The 18,056-nt window shown below is 49.0% G+C and overlaps 6 protein-coding genes across 7 annotated transcripts; 4 read left to right on the top strand and 2 right to left on the bottom strand.

Moving 5' to 3' along the window:
- The first annotated feature begins 149 nt into the window (after window positions 1–149).
- On the top strand, window positions 150–2,253 carry PV09_08778 (uncharacterized protein). Its single transcript, XM_016362733.1, has 3 exons — window positions 150–710; window positions 847–1,634; window positions 1,689–2,253. The coding sequence occupies exons 1-3, from the start codon at window positions 318–320 to the stop codon at window positions 2,110–2,112; spliced, it is 1,605 nt and encodes a 534-aa protein (XP_016209473.1). The 5' UTR covers window positions 150–317; the 3' UTR covers window positions 2,113–2,253.
- An 865-nt stretch (window positions 2,254–3,118) lies between these two features.
- PV09_08777 (uncharacterized protein) lies at window positions 3,119–6,214 on the top strand. The gene is made up of 13 exons (XM_016362732.1): window positions 3,119–3,291; window positions 3,344–4,012; window positions 4,062–4,330; window positions 4,381–4,482; window positions 4,535–4,622; window positions 4,671–4,713; window positions 4,760–4,829; window positions 4,880–4,983; window positions 5,062–5,106; window positions 5,155–5,201; window positions 5,256–5,283; window positions 5,331–5,429; window positions 5,613–6,214. The coding sequence occupies exons 1-13, from the start codon at window positions 3,173–3,175 to the stop codon at window positions 6,075–6,077; spliced, it is 2,148 nt and encodes a 715-aa protein (XP_016209472.1). The 5' UTR covers window positions 3,119–3,172; the 3' UTR covers window positions 6,078–6,214.
- A 431-nt stretch (window positions 6,215–6,645) lies between these two features.
- Window positions 6,646–7,942, top strand: PV09_08776 (uncharacterized protein; the record flags this gene model as incomplete). Its single annotated transcript, XM_016362731.1, has 3 exons — window positions 6,646–7,716; window positions 7,764–7,809; window positions 7,887–7,942. 3 exons carry the CDS (start codon window positions 6,646–6,648, stop codon window positions 7,940–7,942), a joined length of 1,173 nt encoding a protein of 390 aa, XP_016209471.1.
- Window positions 7,943–10,339: 2,397 nt separating this feature from the next.
- On the bottom strand, window positions 10,340–13,280 carry PV09_08775. Of its 2 annotated transcripts, XM_016362730.1 has the most exons (4): window positions 12,871–13,280; window positions 12,623–12,820; window positions 12,206–12,571; window positions 10,340–12,155 (listed from the first exon to the last, which is right to left on the bottom strand). In XM_016362730.1, exons 1-4 carry the CDS (start codon window positions 13,228–13,230, stop codon window positions 11,019–11,021), a joined length of 2,061 nt encoding a protein of 686 aa, XP_016209470.1. In that variant the 5' UTR covers window positions 13,231–13,280; the 3' UTR covers window positions 10,340–11,018. The 2 variants fall into 2 exon arrangements, with proteins under 2 accessions (XP_016209470.1, XP_016209469.1); XM_016362729.1 differs by having other exon boundaries at window positions 12,206–12,820.
- Window positions 13,281–14,871: 1,591 nt separating this feature from the next.
- On the top strand, window positions 14,872–17,842 carry PV09_08773 (uncharacterized protein). Its single transcript, XM_016362727.1, has 2 exons — window positions 14,872–15,077; window positions 15,149–17,842. Exons 1-2 carry the CDS (start codon window positions 14,939–14,941, stop codon window positions 15,973–15,975), a joined length of 966 nt encoding a protein of 321 aa, XP_016209467.1. The 5' UTR covers window positions 14,872–14,938; the 3' UTR covers window positions 15,976–17,842.
- On the bottom strand, window positions 16,601–17,343 carry PV09_08774 (uncharacterized protein; the record flags this gene model as incomplete). The annotated part of the gene is made up of 2 exons (XM_016362728.1): window positions 16,601–17,200; window positions 17,296–17,343. The coding sequence occupies 2 exons, from the start codon at window positions 17,341–17,343 to the stop codon at window positions 16,601–16,603; spliced, it is 648 nt and encodes a 215-aa protein (XP_016209468.1).
- Window positions 17,843–18,056: the final 214 nt, after the last annotated feature.

The following is an 18,056-nucleotide window of genomic DNA, read 5'->3' as shown; positions in this document are numbered from 1 at the left end:
AATCCCGAGCACAGGGGTAGCTGGCGGACCGTGGAGGTCTTGATCCGCTGGCCCTCAGCGGGGTCCGCACTAGCTCTGGAGGCTATCAACTTCGCCCATGTGCGGCAATTTGATATCAAAGTTAGCTCCCTGCCCGTCGGAGGTCTCGGCATTCTCAAAGCTCACCTGTATTCTCGCCGAGACATTGATGTTACGTTATTACGTTCGATGATCTGTTCCGTAATGGGGATGTTCTTTTCGCGCACATCTCTGTCAAGTAACGTATTTCTTTCTAGACCTTTCCCAGTTCTGCGTCGCGGTGAAGTTTCCAATCCAGAATGTCTGTCTTTTCCGTAACTCCCAAGGACGGGAACCCAGTCACTACTGAGGTCCTAGATGCAACGTGCAAGAGCTTGGGGGTTCTAATTCACGACGATGAGAAGGAGGACTACAGAAAACTACTCGCTGTGTTTCACGAGGCCGCGGAGGAGTTGATGGCAATGCCAGACTTTGATCCTCCCACAAACGTGAAAAAATTCCCAAGGGAGCAGGTCCATTTCCCGACGGAAGACCAGAATCCGTATGGGGCATGGGCTTGGAAATGTTCGATCAGAGATCCAAACATTGCAGACGGCCCATTGTCAGGAAAGCGTATAGCAGTGAAAGATAACATTGCCGTGAAAGACGTGCCGATGCTCCTAGGGACAAATTTTATCAAAAACTATACTCCCGTAAGTGGATGAGACTTTTCCAGCTTCATTGCATGCTCTTTGATCGTATATCGAGCATACTATTTGAATTTTCTTGGCAACGGGCTTGAACTCAAGGCTCAAACCACCAAGGCGAGCGCAGGCTGAGATCGTCCAGAAAATCGATGCGACCGTCGTCACTCGAGTGCTCGAGGCGGGGGGTGAGATTGTCGGCAAAGCTGTGTGCGAGAACATGTGTCATAGCGCAACTTCTCACTCTGCGGCGACGGGAATTGTTGAGAATCCGAGAGCCAAGGGTTACTCTTCAGGAGGCAGCTCAAGCGGATGTGGAGTGCTGGTTTCCTTGGGTGAGGTGGATATGGCCATAGGAGCGGATCAGGGAGGGAGCGTCAGAATCCCCGCATGCAACTGTGGCATTGTTGGCTTCAAACCCACGTTTGGATTGATACCATACACTGGGTGTGGATCTAATGAAGCATCAAATGATCATCTAGGCCCTATGACAAAGACTGTCATGGATTGTGCAACGCTCTTAAGTGTGATCGCTGGACAAGATGGCATTGACGACAGAGGATTTGCAGCACCAACTGCGCAACAGCTGCCCCAATTCGCAGAGAAACTAAAAAAACTTTCGTCTCCCGACAGGCTCGACGGTCTGAAAGTTGGAGTCATAGTAGAGTCTCTATCTACGCCAGTCCTCGATCCCAGAGTCAGAAATACATTTTGCAACGCCGCGAACAGACTGAGAGAAATTGGTGCTTCGGTTGAGGACGTGGGTATACCTATTCACAAGAAAGGGACGGCAATTTGGACGGGAGTTAGTAAAGTAGGTGGTTACCTCACCAAATTGCACGGTTCTGTTGGACGACGCAGCTACAACATGACGGACCTGAATGCTTTGATGCACCCAATAACTCAAGCCAATTGGGACGGAGCTTACGTGTCGTAAGTATAACCTTGTGTTGTGCAGCCGTACAGGTCAAACTAAGATTTGCTCAGGACGAAGAACATTTATCTAAATGGAGCCTATGCAATGACTGCATTCCCTCATCTGTTGGCAAAGTCCATCAACCTTTCGAGAATGCTTCGAGCTGCATACGATGAAGCATTAAAGAAATACGACGTTCTCATCACTCCAACTCTGCCATATCTCGCCACACCACACGCGAAGACCGATGGCACGCCTCTTGAGCAAATCGGAACGCAAGTTGGATTGACTAGCAACACGTGTCAATTCAATCAGACCGGCCATCCAGCGCTGACACTGCCATGCGGGTTACTCGAAATTGAAAACGGACCCCTTGCCGGGACAGGAACAAAATTGCCTGTCGGATTGCAGATAATAGGCAAGTGGTGGGACGAGGAGACTGTGTTACGTGTGGCACACGCTTTTGAGATAACTAACGACTGGGAGAAATTGTAAAGTGTAAGCGAATGATTGTTGTACGGACCATACATAAGAGGAGTATGTTGACGAAAGTATGAGGGCTTCTTGGGTCACAAGCGGCATTTAGATTTGTTTGGTATGAATAGAGATCTAAGAAAAAGCCCTTGCTCCTCTACTCATGAAAAAAGACAAACGTCAGCATGTCTACATGAAGAAGATTCGTAACTTCGGAAAACGATTATGGGACGTCACGGCTGAGCTACATGTGATCTTTGTTCAATAACGCAGGTCTGTCAGGAAGTACTGCATGAAGTATTCGCACCGGATTTCACGACTGGCGCTGTTGTCATTATTGTCCTTTGTAGGCCTTGCATCGAGTCCAAATCGAAGAGGTTATTTGCATTTACAGCCATGAAATCTTTTGAGGGACAGAAATCGGTGTGCAACTTCCCACCTCAACGGTGAGCTGCGAAGGGACATTCTACGCGCCAATCGGTACTGGAATCTGGACCTCCAGTGATCGATTCATTTCACAGCGAAATATGACACTGATTGCGACTCGAGAAAGATAGCTTTGCATCCAAACCAATTCAAGAACTGGCCGCAGTATAGCTGTTGTCCTTCACATACGTGTTAAGTGTGAATAAGACGAGACTACAATCAAATGTAAACAGGGACATTATCCTTTTATTGTCTCAAGCCGGCTCTACCTTTTCAACTTAACCTCCAGTTTGGACGGACCGACTTCTTGACAGCTGTTTGCGAGGTGCCAGAGCCCGTTGATTTCCACAAGCGCTCCAGAGAAGCGCATGGCTCTCATAAGCTGCCTATCTATGCCTCATTCATCACAAGATCTATCGCCTTATCACATTGATCCGCACTGGAGCTCTTTTGATGTGCTCTTCGCCAGTGTTCAAGGAGACCTGGGCGCGAAGGGAGTTTTGCGAGTAGAGACGAGCGCGACGAATGAGGCTAGTGCGTAGAACTAAGGCGCGCTATACACTAAAACGTCACCGTAAAGCCGCAGTCCGTCACCAAGTGGTAAAGAGTCTTTGCAAGAGCTGTCGATGGCTAATCTAACCTATAAACAATTGCAATGGCACGAGACAGACCTTTAAGTAGTACGACCCCAAGATATTGGCCAGATGAACCCTTGCACGTGCCATGTATCCGCGACGATGAGGCATTTCCTCACTTGCTAAGCAAACTGTCCATGTACGTGCTGCAACATTATGCTAAAGGCCGACAAAGCTAAGGATCATTATAGCTATATCACAGATGCGATTGTCTCACCGCACAGCTTCGAAGAGCTGCGGTCACCGGTCGTTGAGCAGCGGCTTAGCCCACTGATAGACTACATTGCCGATTCTGTTCACAACAGAGCGATTGTCTGTGCATTGCTGGCACTAAAGGGCTACTTCACCGCGCTTGAATCCGACGAAAATCGGGGGGTCAATTTATCGCGCGGCTTTGCGTGCGAGTATGTTGCCTGGAGATTTCTCACCCATCTATCTGGCCGAGAGCTCATTCATTTCCTGTTGTACGAGCTGCCCCCGCATGAAGTAGGAACAAGAAATCAAGACGAAGAGGCCGGATTGGTGAGACAAACCTCGTTACCACCGTCAGCGCAGCCGCTAGATGGCTCCCAGCCGACGCTATTGGACTCATCAATTCTTGGGCACGGCGAGGATGTCGCGGAAAGCTCTGCAGATGATCACGTGCGCTCATCTCTTTTTGAAATAGGAGATGGAGGCGACTTTGTCGCCTCGTTCGATCATCTCAATGCGCTTGAGATTGCGGCGGTGACCAATGCGAAAAAATTTCTGTCCCAACGTGTCGTTCAGAGAATAATCGAAAGTATCTGGAAAGGGGACATCGTGTTCTGGGAGACGTTAGATGTCGGATCGGAAAAAGAAGCCAAGATATATAATAAACGGTACGTATGCCAATTTGATCTTTTGCTATTTAACTAACTTTTCTCGTAGCAAGGCCGATCCATATTGCCGCCTACGTGTCCCGCGATACCTAAAAACTTTCGAAGCACTCTTTCTGATCTCGTTTGTCATTGTATATCTTGCGGTGCTTATCCCAGTGCAACGTAATTCTCACAGTCGGCCGCGGAGACCGGGCGTACCACCATTGACTACTAACTATTCTGAGATTGATTTGGGTTCTCCGATTCAAAACTTTCGTCACATCACGCCAGCAGAAATACTTTTGTACATCTGGCTCGTTGCTTTCGCATATGATGAGTGTAAGAACTCGTTACTTGAACGCCCAGCACGGCTCTAATCTAGGGAATAGTTGGCGAGTACATGGACGCCGGTACCGCCTTTTACACGACAGATTTTTGGAGCTTGTGGGACATCGGCATTGTGGCGATAGGTGTTGCTTTCTTCATAACACGTGAGATTGACGCACTGAATTCAAAAAAAAAATGTGCTAATTCAGGTTTCAGGCATGATCGGACTCTCAAAAAATTCAGATGAAATCATAGGAACTGCCTTTGACATCCTTGCACTAGAAGCATTGTTCCTCATTCCACGGTGAGAGTGGTGAAAAGAGACCATGTATAGGAACTTACAGACGTCTAGATTATGCTCTATTCTCAGCCTGAATCCGTACTTTGGAACAATTGTACATATGCTACCCCAAAATTCGCGCACAATGGCTAACGTCGCAGATACCGTGTCTACGCGAGATGACCAAAGATTTCTTCAAATTTCTTAGCATTGTTGCCATACTATACTTAGGTAAAAGATAATGTTTTGCAAACGAGATTCACTTCTGACGTGAGATTGAGGCTTTCTCACGACCTTCACGTTACTTGCTCGCGACAATTTCAGCCTTAGGGAGATGTCCTGGATATTGGTGAAAGTTTTCTTTGGGTCATCATATTTGGGATTTGTACGTCAGAAATAACCAAAACGCCGATCTCAACATTTGCAAAGAAGATTCACAGTGGAGACTAACATTCCCCCTTAGGACGTTGCCCAAGACATTAGTCCTGCATTAGGCCCACCTCTGATGGTATGCTGTCCCTCTTGATACGTATTTCTTGCACTGATGGCATTGCAGCTAGTCTTTGTGACGCTCACGAACATCCTCCTGATCACATCTCTTATGTAGGTCGTGTGCATTCTTTTTCCACACACACGGGCACTGAAGAAAAGGTTTAGATCCTTATTGAGCAACTCATTGACACGGGTGAGGATGAATTCTTGATGATTTGTAAACTTGCTAATTCATACTAGATTCTTGAACATGCACGAGATGAATATCTATACATCTACTCAATCTACGTTCTCGAAGCGTCGACGTCGAATCGGCTGACGTATTTCCTGCCACCTCTGGTATGTGTCGATACATCAGATTGAGTGCGAAAAATGAGACCGCGCATACCTCGACAATCGTTAGACACTCAACTAGTCGTGACTCAGCCACGCTTTGAATCTAGCTCTTCGATCGTAGCGCGGTCCCTTTCCTGATTCTCTCGTTGATTTTCGAGGGATGTGCTATTGCTGACTTTGGGCTAGAATCTCATCCCGCTACTTCTACGTCCCCTGAGACTTTTGATAGCGCCAGAAAAGCTGCGAAAGGCCCGGATATTTTTGCTTAAGGCAACTCATGCTCCATTTGTCCTGGCAATTTGGTCGTACGAAGGTCTAGCCGACTATTTTGCAGGAACACGGAAGTCCCAACCGCCAGAATTCCCCTCCTTAGGTGGTCCTACTGATGCAACTGCACGCAGTCTAAAGAGGTCTTCCTATTTGAGGCCATTCACATCCCGTGCGCCGATGGTGGCGGACAATGGCCATAATTCCTTCATGCGGCACATGCGCGACAACCGCGGAAGGAAGAGTTCTCGTCCCACAACAGCTACGGCAGGCATTGATCCACAGGGAGATCTCAGAGATTTAGTTCTCAAGCTCTCTTCGCAGATCGAAGATCTCACAGTGATGGTGGCCGATCAGCAGAAGGTAAAGCAATATGAGGGTTGAGTAATCTAAGAAATGTTCCAAGTTGCCAGACACAAAACAAAGTAGCAAAGAAGTTTAGCATACCGTATCCATTTACTCCCAAATACCTAGCCTCCGAAGCACAAGCCGAACACTACCGGCCATGGACTTGGTGTTTGCCCGATGGCCCACAGTGTAAAAGAACTTGTCTATCCGCAAACATTGCTTTTTTCATCTTGACCAATGACTAAATATGCAAGGCGGTAATGTTTTCAATTTGTATTGTGGGGATTTAGCACAAGAAATTAAACCCAGACGCTTGGAACTCGTTTCATTCGCCAGCCACGTACGCCAGGAGCAGTTGATTTAATAGGCAGGATTTATGTGCCCACATGCTGGTTTTGAAGGAAAGCAAATGCTCCTACATATATGTTTTCATACTAACATTGCGTCGCCTCTTATCGGACGCTCCTTCAATCAATGCGGACTCAAATCATTAATATATGTTACGACTGCTCAAACCCTATCTTCGGCCTTCTTTCTGACCGGGTTCAGTGATCTTTGGATCCCATATCTTTTTTACAATAGATCAAATCACCTTAGGATCACAATGGATGTTCAACATGCTATGCTTCCCTCACCTCCTCCTACGCCTTCTGCGTTCTCCGAAGGGAGTTCATATCCCGGAATCGAAGAGTCCGTATCACAAGCACAAATTTTCTGCGACTGGCCATTCTCAGTCTACGACATGGCGGCACATAGCCCGCCAAGTTATCCGCAGAGTCCTACAAATACTTATCCAGTTCCCGATAACCGCCCTTATTCAACATATCCTCCGGGTCAGGCTTTTGAATCGCGAGAAAATACTATCATAAAAGCTCCCCTTCCTCGTGATGACCCTTTGCCCGTAGCTATAACTGCTGAAAATTTAGGGCAAGCATTGGAGCAAACGTTTCACTTAGTAGGGGCACAGCCTCTTCCGCAAGTTTCAAATGACTGCGGCGTGATGTATTCGGAAATTCAGCAGGAGGTATCACGCTCAAATCTCTCCACACCTTTATCTACGATCTTTGAAAGTCCAGGAGCCATGGATTCGGACATGGAATTGCTTAACTCAGAGATGGCTGTTCAACTAAACTTGCTGGATGCTCTGGCTCTTGACGCATCTAGTTTTCAGAACTCTCCAGCTCTCTTGGGAGCCGGTATGGTTGAATCATTTCTGACCGTCCAGAATCAAGTCACAGATTCTCATGCATTGTCAAACTTTCACAGGTCGTCGGATCCATTTGTCCAGGAGCCGTGTGTGATAGCATTTGGACAGGAACGTTATCTGGACAACCTGTCCTCGATAAGTCTCCAGCTCGGCCTCACGCAAATTGTCCCCGCCACATCCCAATCCAACAATACTGCACGTTCCGAAACAATGCGAACCAGCCCTTCCGAGAGAGGAGGAGGAGTGCTTTCAGTTCCAAGAACGCGCCACAGGCAGAACAATTCTAAGGAAGTTTCAGCTGACCTAGTCTGTGATATCTGTGGGCAAAGCTGCAAACGAAAACACAACCTGAAAAATCATATGCAACGGCACGACGCATCACGGGAAAACATGTTCAAGTGCATGAATTCTGGCTGTAAACAGCCTCCGTTCGCTCGGCTGCACGATCTGGAAAGACACCTCGATTCGGTAATTTATACAAACGACCTTGAGTGGAATATGCTCACTCCGTTTAGGTGCACAAGCGGAAGGAACCTATTCAGTGTGCATATTGCGGATACAGTACGCCCCGTGCAGACACACTAAGAAGGCATGTACAGAAGCCGGTGCGAGTTAGTAGAGTGTCTAACATTGTTCAGACACCAAGAAAACAACTGTGGGAACCGCCGTGCTGCCAAGCGAAGCGAGACTGTGAACGGAAGGAAGTACAGATCTAGAAACAAGCGATTGGCTTGATGGAACTCAGCCTGGAGAATCTCCAGCTTCAATTTGGCGCAAGCTCAGCGTCGAAAGGCTCACGACGCGGTATCCCAATTCCGTTTATCGATCTCGGTCTACCTATTCTGGCCAAGGTGCCGTTATCTACCTCTCTCGGTTTTGCAATTCTTGTAAGAACCTGTGCCGTGATAGTCTTTCGGACCAACATCAGTCTTTGAATGAACATGAATGGTTATTTAATTTTTCAAGTCTCAAATGATCTACAGCTTTGTCCCATGCTGATTTCGAGCGCTATAAGCCTGCCACCCGGCCTTGAAAGATTATAAATCCGCCTTGCTAACGCTCGTATTTTTGAGGCACACTCGGCGTGTTTTATTTTGACTTGAGCAAGTACGCCATACGATCCTCATCAGCGATCTCTTCATTCATGTGAGCGTTAAGCACAACCTAAAGACGAGGTCGCTATCAACGCAATCTACTTAGCTCTGTACCTTCGGAACAAGCCTTATTCTGTCTTTCCAGCTCTAAGAACATAACTCAAAGTCTTCCCGAAAATCGGTCACACCTTGATCGACAGGATTCAGGCGCGGCTGGCATGAACCAATTACATGCACTGGCCGATGCCACCCCCCATGCATTCATCACTAATCTATCGAAAGTCAGTCGTCGCCTAGGGAGGACTGAGCATTTTCTCGATCCCTTTTACTTCCAACGTGGATGAATGGATTCAGCACAAACTTCATTTCTTGGAGGTAGGTGCTGGAAAGGAAAGGAACGCCGTGAAATTGTCAAGTTCGTAATGGCTCCCTTTTGTGGGTGTGTGTCGTTTCCGCACGGGAACAGGCTATCATGGTCCATATGCAGTCGACAATAAAGTAGAGGTGCTCGACCAGTTATCATCGTCTCACTTCAGCCACGTCTATGTCTTCATGTCAGAACAAGTTCCGGATGCCTGGTTCTGCGTCTTTGCCCCGTCTCGCGTTACAAATATTTTTCGCAGCGCAGGCGACGAATCAGACGTCTGATCTTACGGAAGTACTGGCTGTGCATGCTGTTCGACCCAATTTGAGCGTAGGTCGAGCTTAAAGCGCTTCACCGCGTGTAATGCCTACGATTTCTCTAGATTTTGAGAGTGTTGTTGACGAGTCATCGAATCCTCTTGCAACCTCTACACCGCGGAATGCGATCTCGAACCTGCACCTCATTTCAGCCGCGGCCAGCCCGGGTATGTTGATCCAGGTCGACACAGGTCTCCATGCGGACAAAAAGCTCGGAGCAGGTGTTCGCCAGCCCAGTAGCTGCCACCAGAGCCCTGTGGGAAATTGGATGGATGCAAATCTCTTGTGCAAATTGGCTTGTGCCGCCAAGCATCCATCCAGGTACTGAACAAAACGGGCACGCCGGAGAGGTCTGACTACGATATTGGAGAGCTCGCGATCCTTCGCTTAAAATCTCCGCCACATTCATGTCACACAGTTTTCCCCAATGGCTCAATTCTACGAACTGATGGATAAAGTATTCATACATGTGGCCAGAAGATGCAAGAGATGTTGTAGGAGACTGTCATCGATGCCACAGTACTTCATCTTGAACAATTTACCAATGCTGCTCAAATGATTGTAAAATCCACTACAGCAGCTCTTTCTTTGTGAAGAGGAAAAGAAAAAGAAAATAGCCCCAAAACATATTTAACAGCCTCACGAGATCTATTCTAGCGACGGTCAGATGCTAGGTCTGTTCCCCCCGGCAAGGAGTGGCTCAGCTTTTGGTCTATTAGGTCTTTCTTACTGTGCATATGTAAGCCATATGCATCAACGCTTTAAACGTAAGTTACCTTTTTTTGCTAAAACTAGGTTTTATGAGTAGTTTATGCGGCTTGAGTTTTTAAACAACAGAACGCAGCAACCCTGCAGGAGTCTGGACAAACGAAGGATTGCAAAGGAACGGTTGGCATTCCGGAGTGAGGGACGGCTCGACAACGCCTTTTTTGCAACGGTTTCGATCTGCGATTCTTACGCTGCAAGTAATACTCTCTGCCTGCGGGAGCTATATGGCATCTTTGGCCGTGCGATGGATTATATGAGCAAAGAGGAGAGAGCACATCCGTACATCCGTCCACGTCAGATCAAACCTATCACAATGTAATTTTTGCCGGACGCGCTATCAATCCTTTTCCAGCACGGGCGAGAGTGCCTAATTTCGTGAGCTCTGGAGCAGGTCTACATCGTCCAAGCAAGAGAAGCCACGAGTGCTTGTACAAGCTCTCAGCCACTCGAGTCATGAGGTCCCATCACAAGGCGATTGATCTGCACAAGTCTCGATCTATGGGGGGGAAGGGGGGGTGATATCGTTGAATTGAGAAGGAATAGGCTCGGATATGAGTTTGGAGACTTTTATCTCATTCTGTGGACACCATAGACCTAAACGCAGTGTAATAAACTCACTAATGTCAGAGTTATATGTGAGTCTCAAGAAGGATACCGAAGAGCTTCAAGGTTTGGTGATATCCGCTTCTGATATCTGCTAACTAGACCTGTGGGAGCGAAAGCTCATTTTGTGGTTGCAGATGCTGAGTGCACATAATCACGGTGATTCAACGTTTACAAACCAGCGGTATCGCCTGTGAACCACGCGCGTATCCGAGAGCGATAAGAACCTCAGACGTAGCTAATCAAACAGCCGCTATGTGTGCAAATTTTGGATCAAAGAAACGATGCAGAGGCGTCATTGACACAGCTGGCCTCGCCTACCGTGCCGCAACCATAGGATCGTCATCTTCAATTTCTATCTCTTAGTCAGGATGTGAGGCGGCTGTATTTGGGATCATATAACTTGGCCAAGATCCAATGGGGAAGTAAGGGCCTCGCATTGTTCGAGTACGAACCCATGCATGCGCCGCCGTTTCCTTTGCGAAACGAGTACAAAGTACAACGGCAGGAGACTAGCATCTGCTGTGCTCTGAGAGGATTGTGACCTATGTGACGAGTCGATTTAGAGTCGTAAAATCAAGGAAGAAAAATTTTTTTTTAGTGTGGATAGACGTGGCCAGGTCTCTAAAATGGGCCATTTCTTGTGATATTGAAGTTCATTGGAATGAACATCGGCCACGGATCGTCTAAATTTCCTCCACTATTCTGCACCATGTACGCATCCAAGTCCATTTGATCGAACTGCATGGTATCAGCAAGAATGGGTGTTGGCCCGAAGTCATCGACCTGGATGTCCAAAGCAGATATCGCGGCGATTGTCTCGTCTGTAAGCAGGCCCATCATCTCTCCAACTTGCTTTCGCATCTGCTGTAATCCTTGGATCAAATTTTGGCTGACAACCCAGTGCTGACGCAGCTCAAGGGCCTTCGTTGATACATTCCAAGCGTCCTTGAGCATCTGAGGAAGCTGATCGAAGTTTTGCTGTGCATGCTGCTTCTGCAGCCTGGCTTTCAATTGGGCTAGAAGAATGGCCACGCCATCCCAAGGCTTGATGTTCCTCAGGATCCAATACAGATTTTTGAGACTGGGCTCGCAGTGCAAGATGACTTGTTGCTCTACCATCTTTGTAACGGTGATGAAAAGTTCGTCCGACAGGTTTGGCGTTGACGAATTGAGCTGCGGCGTTTCTCCTTTCTGACGCATAAGCGAATAGCCCCAGACCCAGCACATTTTTAGGATCGCTACTTGTCCTAAGGCGAGAATGAGTCGGCTCCGTTCGTTGTTGGGGTTTGCACGGGCCGGCTCGATATACCGTCTGTTCAGAGTTTCCTCGAAGTCTTGAATGTGCTGGAAAAAGGAGCTTTTGTTGTTGGGGTTCCAATCACGTCTTTGAGCTTCTGCAACTGCTGCAATAGCTTCGTATCTGAGCAAGGATGGACTCATTTCGGTCGGAGCGTCGTCCGCCTTCGGCCAAGATGACATTTCAGGGCTCAACTGATCGTCCGCTAGATTGGCGGGAAGTTTGACTGGACTACCGCCGGGAGCAAAGAGGTCGCATGAGTAGTCCTCAGAAGTGCGGATACTTAACAGGACGAGATGCCACCACATTCGCCGACGCATTTCTGTGTCAAACGGCGACAGCCCTATTGTCTCGCCATCTTTATGCACGCCAATTTGCGTAGCTATCCGAATTGCGAGTGCAACTGGGCACCACAACGTGTGCCAAACTTCCGGAGTGTTCTCTTCGAGTATTTTGGTCGTCTGTTGAAGTTAGGCTTCCAATTTCCGTCATTTCGGTGCGTATTGCTCACAATATACAAAGTAAAGGCTTGCAAGGCTGTGAAGTTGTTTGTCGACGCCAACTTAATCCTCGAGATCGAAACTTCAGTTGCAAAATAAACCTTCTTCCTTAGCCCAGCTAGCTTGTCGCCAAACATCTCCGGCAGGCGAGGATCATCTTCCGTAAGTGAACAGGTCGCAGCCAGAGCGATGGACATGAGAAGCGCATATTCAATAGGGGAGCATACGGCTTCAGAGAATGGATTTGGTGGACGAGCAGAGGCGAAGTTGGACCACTTCTCCGGCATATACGTGATCCATCTGTCATGGTCAGCCGTTGTGACGTGCTTGTCTTTTGTCATCCTTGGATCGCTCGAATTCGCAACTGAGACAGGCCCCTTGATTCGATCAATCAAGAGACGTATGGTTGGCTTGTGTACAATTCTCACAATTGGATCTACACGCTCGCAGAAAAGAGCGAAAAAGTTCTCGAATTCAGTTGCCGTTGGTGCATACATCGCCTGGCTCGAGGGTCCGCCTGCCATGGAGGAGAACATGGGCAGCATGAACGGTATTCCGGGTTTGTTCTCATCCACATCTGCAGCTGCAGAACGTATAGAATGCTTTTTGACTTCATCGTCTTCGTCCTATCTCAGGTTAACGTGCTCGCGTGTCAAATTTTGGACGAAGCGTGTACCTCATCTTCTATCTTAACTCTCCCGATTTTACTTAAGACCTTCCTCTCACCCGATTCGTCGGTGACGTACAAAGACTCTCCAGCGCGCAGCGAATCAAGATCAACAGCATATACGGTCACAGCATTGCTTTGGGCATCTTTAATCCCAATCACCTCCTTCTCAAGTTTTGCCACTTTCTCTCGCAGGCTTGGTGATCTTGATTTCTTTGGCCTATTTCGTGTTATTTTGTTGCTAGGGTAGACGCAAAGGACGTTGCGCCCTGCACAACGCTGACATGGTTGCTGTCGATCACATTTCAGCTTACGCTGGTAGCAGGCTATACACGACCGCGCAGGCGTAGCGTTGTGCAAATCATTCATTTGGGGAGAGAGTACGCAAGAGGAATCTCAAATCTCTGGGGACATCAGGGTGCCATATGTAAACGCTCTGAAATTTCCTTTTCGAAACGTCGTGGACCGTTGCAGACCAAGGCAAGAATCAATTGGCTGGCGCTGAGTGGAGCTTCGCAGCGAAAAGCCCGAGAGGGCCGAGATGAATTGTTCAGCTCCGGCAGTCGTATTGCGTCACGTGCAATCAGCTTGTCTTGGCGGTTCGAGATGGTCGGCATAGCATTTCGTCTTCTAGACTGGAACTTGGTTTAGAAATGAAATTGAAAAGAGATTTGAAGCCAGAAACTTGGTATCGAAGTTTAGATTTTTTAGGACAAAGTATATACCGCGAGTTTGCTTCACGTCTATAGCTGTATCTACGCAACGAGCCAGGCCCGGAATGCAGCCGTGATAGATAAGAGAAATGCCACTGGTGCATAGTCAATGCTCTAGAAAAGAACAGGATAACCTGTCATGCATATTTAGAACACGCTTAGTCCGGCGGAGGTTTTAACGGCTGAATGAACGGAGACGGTAGAATCAGAAAAGCCAGTTTAGTCATGTCTCTCTGCCGGCCGCTCCTCCGTTGCTGCTCAGGACGAGCAGGCACCGACAGGCGCAGCAAAAAGCGAAGGCCAACATGACATAGCCCGCCAAAAGCGGCAAGCCAAAACTCCACAACCGATCATCCCAGGCAAAAGGCGTGTGTTCGCTCGAGAGCGAGACGCAAGACGCAAGGTACGGTATAAGGGAGGGTGGCCCGGCGGATTGACGAGTCATTGAATGGATAGACTGGTGGTCATCTTATTGTTGACCGAGGGAAAGTAAAACGAGAGTTCTTGCGCACCTTTGTTGTAGTAGCCCATCGTTCGGCTTAGTATCATTGTCAACCGTCACCGATGGATCATCTGATTACCCATTCCGTCAGCTAAACGACTCTCATGATGCTTTTAAGGCGCGGGCAGAGTGAGGCATAGTCGATCAGACAAAGGTAAGCTAAGGTATACAGTTTCCTCAATGCAGTTCAGTAGCAGAACTGGAAAAAAAATACACTCATCACGACAAAGACATTAGATTGTGACATGATTTTGGGTGATACGTACTGATACAGAGGAGAGCTCTGGAAGAGGCTGTTCACTAGATCACGTTGAGTATCATTGAGTATGGAGAGCAACACACATGGCGTGGGCGACGCCGTCAAGACGCGTTCCACGCATCATCACAATGCCTCATTTCTCGACATCAAAACTGCTGAAGATTAGCCACATGTACCAGAAAAATGCATCAGCAGTGCTGGTTGGAATCAGAGAAGATCAGATGGTGATGCATGTTGTTCGTTGATCACGGAAGAATATCGAGAACCGTGTAAGAAAATTCATCAAAGAAGCGAACGCAAGTGGTGGCTTGGATCTGTCGACGTACCAATATTATACCAAGATCACATCCGTGGACAGCACAGGGAACCTCGCCGTCGCCGCCACCGCTGCACGTGTGGTCGTTGAAAGCTGCAGACCAAAGACGCAAGAGAAAAAAAAATTTGGACGGAGTTTGACGTTGCGGACGCGCCAAGACATCCAAGCTCCGCCAAAAGCGTCATGAGTTGCCCGCATCCACCATACGAAAAAGAAAATAGAGGAACCGCCGGTTTACGAGGCATTGGGGCTGCGTGCAACGAGTTTCACGCGCCTTTTCGACGACTATGAATGACAGAAGGCGCATAAACGGCCCAGTTGGCAAGACAACCCCGCCGGTCTTCAAGTCGACGCTGGCTTCGGCGGAGCAATTGCAAGACCAACGACCTGCGAGGGCGAGGAAGCCGGACGAACTCCGAAAGATTTGTGTGTGCATCTTTTCTACGTTCGATGCGATTCTCAGGTGTCCAGAGAGCTAACCGTTGCGCTCTGCGTAGTCTTACGAACAGGCGTCACGCCTTCGGCATCGGGTTCTGCGTACTACGAGCTGACCTCTCCGTTGTCGCCAACCAAGGACGCAGCAACCTCCTCGTCATTCCTCCCGCCGAGGTCTTGCCTGAAGATAGCCTGTACGGTCCATGGCCCTCACCCTCTGCCTCGATCGGCTCCCTACAACTCATCCCTCGTTCTCACAACGACACTCAAGTTCGCACCGTTTGCAACGAGACATCGACGCGGCTACGTGCGCGATGCCACTGAGCGCGATCTGTCCGCGCACTTGGAGACGGCTCTTAAGGGTGTGATCATTGGAGAGCGATGGCCCAAGAGTGGCGTTGACATTATTGTCACCGTTTTAGAAGGAGAGGAGGACAGGTGGTGGGGCGATGAAGTAGCGGGCGGAACGGCTGAGGTTGGAGGTTGGGGGACCATGCCGGTGCTCGCCGGAGCAATCACGGCGGCGAGTGTGGCATTGGCGGACGCAGGTATAGACTGCGTAGATCTTGTGTCGGGCGGCGTGGCAGCTGTGGTGGGCTCAAAATTAGACGAACGAGTCATCGTGCTGGACCCGTCGCCGGCAGAACATGAGAACACGATTGCTGCGTGTGTTGTTGGCTACTTGTCTGAGAGAGACGAGGTCACCGAGTTGTGGGTGAAGGGCGATGCTGGGGACCAGATCGAGGCGTTGATGGAGAAGGCCGTGGATGCTGCTGCAGCGTCGAGAACGGTGCTAGTCGATGCAGTTGTGGGAGCTGGCCACTCCAAATTCCCGAGCTCAATCACAGGCAAAGGAACTCATGACAGTGACGAGGACATGGCTGGATGAAACCGAAACCGTGGCTCACTATGAAGTGAGAGTCGACATCTGATGTCCCATCCAGCCGGCACCATTTAAGAAGTACCTATTGGCCATAAGACGATCTGTCAAGGAAACAAAATACTTGAACAAAAAGAAGCGTGGGCTTGACGCAAGACGTGGATCTTATTGTCTGAGGACGCCCGCAACAATACTTTGGAGGGGACAAGATTAAGCAAGAAAGAAGTCAAGAAAGCAAGGCGACGAACTGTCGAGCAGTATCGCAGGTTCGTCATTGCTGTAAGGGCGTACCTACAGCGGCGATTATTTCAACGAGTTCTACTCTATGAAACGTCAACCATGAGGCATCTATGCACAGGCCTCACAGTGTCAGGACAGACGAATGCGATGGGTATCACACCGCCAACAAACCGAAAGATCACTAAATGAGAGCATCTGCTCGCGTTCATCCTTTCCCCCATCACCCGGTTGAAATGAAGGTATTTCTTGTGCAGGCGACCTCTACGTCGTGGAACAGCTGGCCAACAGCGTGCAATGGCCAGTCTCTCTCTCTCTCTCTCTCTCTCTTCTTCCCTTTGTTTTCGTTCCATTTTGCTTAACTTGCTAGTCGGAGTTGGCAATAGATTGACTGCGGTTAACAGTCTGAATCCGTCTCCCCTTCAGCATCAGCTTCTGAGTCGAGGTCTATCTCTTCCCTTGCATGGTTGACTCCTACACTGAGTGGGTCGGCTGCGGCACTGAAGCAGAGGAACGACGGATGCCCACCTCCGAGATCAAAGTTGCTGTGTGGCGTGGACTTAAGCGTTCTGGACGGAGAGCCCACCTTTGATGACGTCTGCGATCTGTTCACTTTCTGTTTCTTCATCTTGGGCGTGACGATGGAATCCCATTCATGTTCGTCGTAGTCGAAAATCGTCAAAGGCATGTGATCTCTCAGCACAAAGCTGTCTTTCGAGGGACCGCAGGTAGCCGTGGGTACTGTCATGTTTGGCGTGTTCGAGGGCGTCAGCTGCGGCGGATAACTCGCCATGTTCTTCTGCTTCGCGGCAGCCATGGCGATGGCCTTTTTTCCAACGGGCTGCAAACCGGGCACGCCGTTACTGATCTCTCGGTTGACAATATCACGGTACCGTACGTACGCGGTGTTTTTTTTGATGTTGAGGAGACGGCTCAGAGCTCTGTAGTTTGGTGCGACCACCTTGCCATCCGCATCTCGGATCGAGTGTAGACATTGCTAGGGAAGCACCATGTCAGTCCTTGGAACTACCTTCTTCGAAAGCGGGGGCTGCACGCAGCGAAACTCTGACGAAAGAATGAGACATTACGCACCAGGATGAACTGGAGTCTCTCGTCTGGCGTGGCTGCCTTGGGGCCCATGCTGCTGGTACAATATCGGGACTCACGTCGAAGGTTGCAAAGCTCAGAAGATTGAACGCGGACCTGGCGATAATCTACTTTTCGAGAGCAGTCCTGTGCGGGAGTGGACTAGAATTTGAATTACCAGACAGCATCCTGGTCACAACGCTTACTCATATGCTCTCTTCTTGTAAATGGCCAAAGTGGGTTTGCGGCACAACCTTCACGCATAGAACTAGGCATAAGAGCACATGGCTGGCGGCTTCTTGATAGGTTCCAAGGACTGACAGGTGTCTTCATGCGAGGAAATGGGATTGGGTTGGAAATCACACGGAGGAGGGCGTACCTTGGGGCACGTCGACTACGACCTGAACGAGAGCATGTCGCCAGACTAACCGTGAATCAATTGAGATGCACTTTGGCTTCAACCGTACAGCTGAGGCAGAGGTTTGATAGGTCGTAGTGAGTTGGCTATGCCGGGCTTGGAAGCCTCTATAATTCAAATCTTCGTCCCGTCGAGGGCAGCGCGCGCGAACTCCATCTGGCCCCGTGCGTATTTGAGATTCACTAAGCTCATCGTCCACTAACTAACGTATTTGATATTGAGCTTGGCTAATGAGTCAGCCGCGTGTATTTGATTCACTGGGGCCTGGGGGAATCGGCGAGTAACAAGACACAGGCATGCTGATAGCGACCTCGCGCCACTTCGAGACCGCATCAGCGTGTGAAGAAAA

The sequence above is a fragment of the Verruconis gallopava genome (assembly GCF_000836295.1).
Source record: "Verruconis gallopava strain CBS 43764 unplaced genomic scaffold supercont1.47, whole genome shotgun sequence".
Lineage (NCBI taxonomy): Eukaryota > Fungi > Ascomycota > Dothideomycetes > Venturiales > Sympoventuriaceae > Verruconis > Verruconis gallopava.
This window is presented reverse-complemented; position numbering and strand designations above follow the sequence as displayed.

What these genes read in the sequence shown, in the direction of transcription:
- PV09_08778 (XM_016362733.1), top strand. Translation starts at nt 318, where the DNA reads ATGTCTGTCTTTTCCGTAACTCCCAAGGACGGGAACCCAGTCACTACT. An exon ending in TTATCAAAAACTATACTCCC is followed by an intron (nt 711 to 846) that starts GTAAGTGGATGA and finishes GAGATCGTCCAG; the next exon opens with AAAATCGATGCGACCGTCGT. An exon ending in TGGGACGGAGCTTACGTGTC is followed by an intron (nt 1,635 to 1,688) that starts GTAAGTATAACC and finishes AGATTTGCTCAG; the next exon opens with GACGAAGAACATTTATCTAA.
- PV09_08777 (XM_016362732.1), top strand. Translation starts at nt 3,173, where the DNA reads ATGGCACGAGACAGACCTTTAAGTAGTACGACCCCAAGATATTGGCCA. An exon ending in TGTTGCCATACTATACTTAG is followed by an intron (nt 4,830 to 4,879) that starts GTAAAAGATAAT and finishes CGTGAGATTGAG; the next exon opens with GCTTTCTCACGACCTTCACG. An exon ending in CATTAGGCCCACCTCTGATG is followed by an intron (nt 5,107 to 5,154) that starts GTATGCTGTCCC and finishes ATGGCATTGCAG; the next exon opens with CTAGTCTTTGTGACGCTCAC.
- PV09_08775 (XM_016362729.1), bottom strand. Translation starts at nt 13,230, where the DNA reads ATGAATGATTTGCACAACGCTACGCCTGCGCGGTCGTGTATAGCCTGC. An exon ending in GAGTTAAGATAGAAGATGAG is followed by an intron (nt 12,821 to 12,870) that starts GTACACGCTTCG and finishes AACCTGAGATAG; the next exon opens with GACGAAGACGATGAAGTCAA. An exon ending in AAGCCTTTACTTTGTATATT is followed by an intron (nt 12,156 to 12,205) that starts GTGAGCAATACG and finishes TAACTTCAACAG; the next exon opens with ACGACCAAAATACTCGAAGA.
- PV09_08773 (XM_016362727.1), top strand. Translation starts at nt 14,939, where the DNA reads ATGAATGACAGAAGGCGCATAAACGGCCCAGTTGGCAAGACAACCCCG. An exon ending in GGACGAACTCCGAAAGATTT is followed by an intron (nt 15,078 to 15,148) that starts GTGTGTGCATCT and finishes CGCTCTGCGTAG; the next exon opens with TCTTACGAACAGGCGTCACG.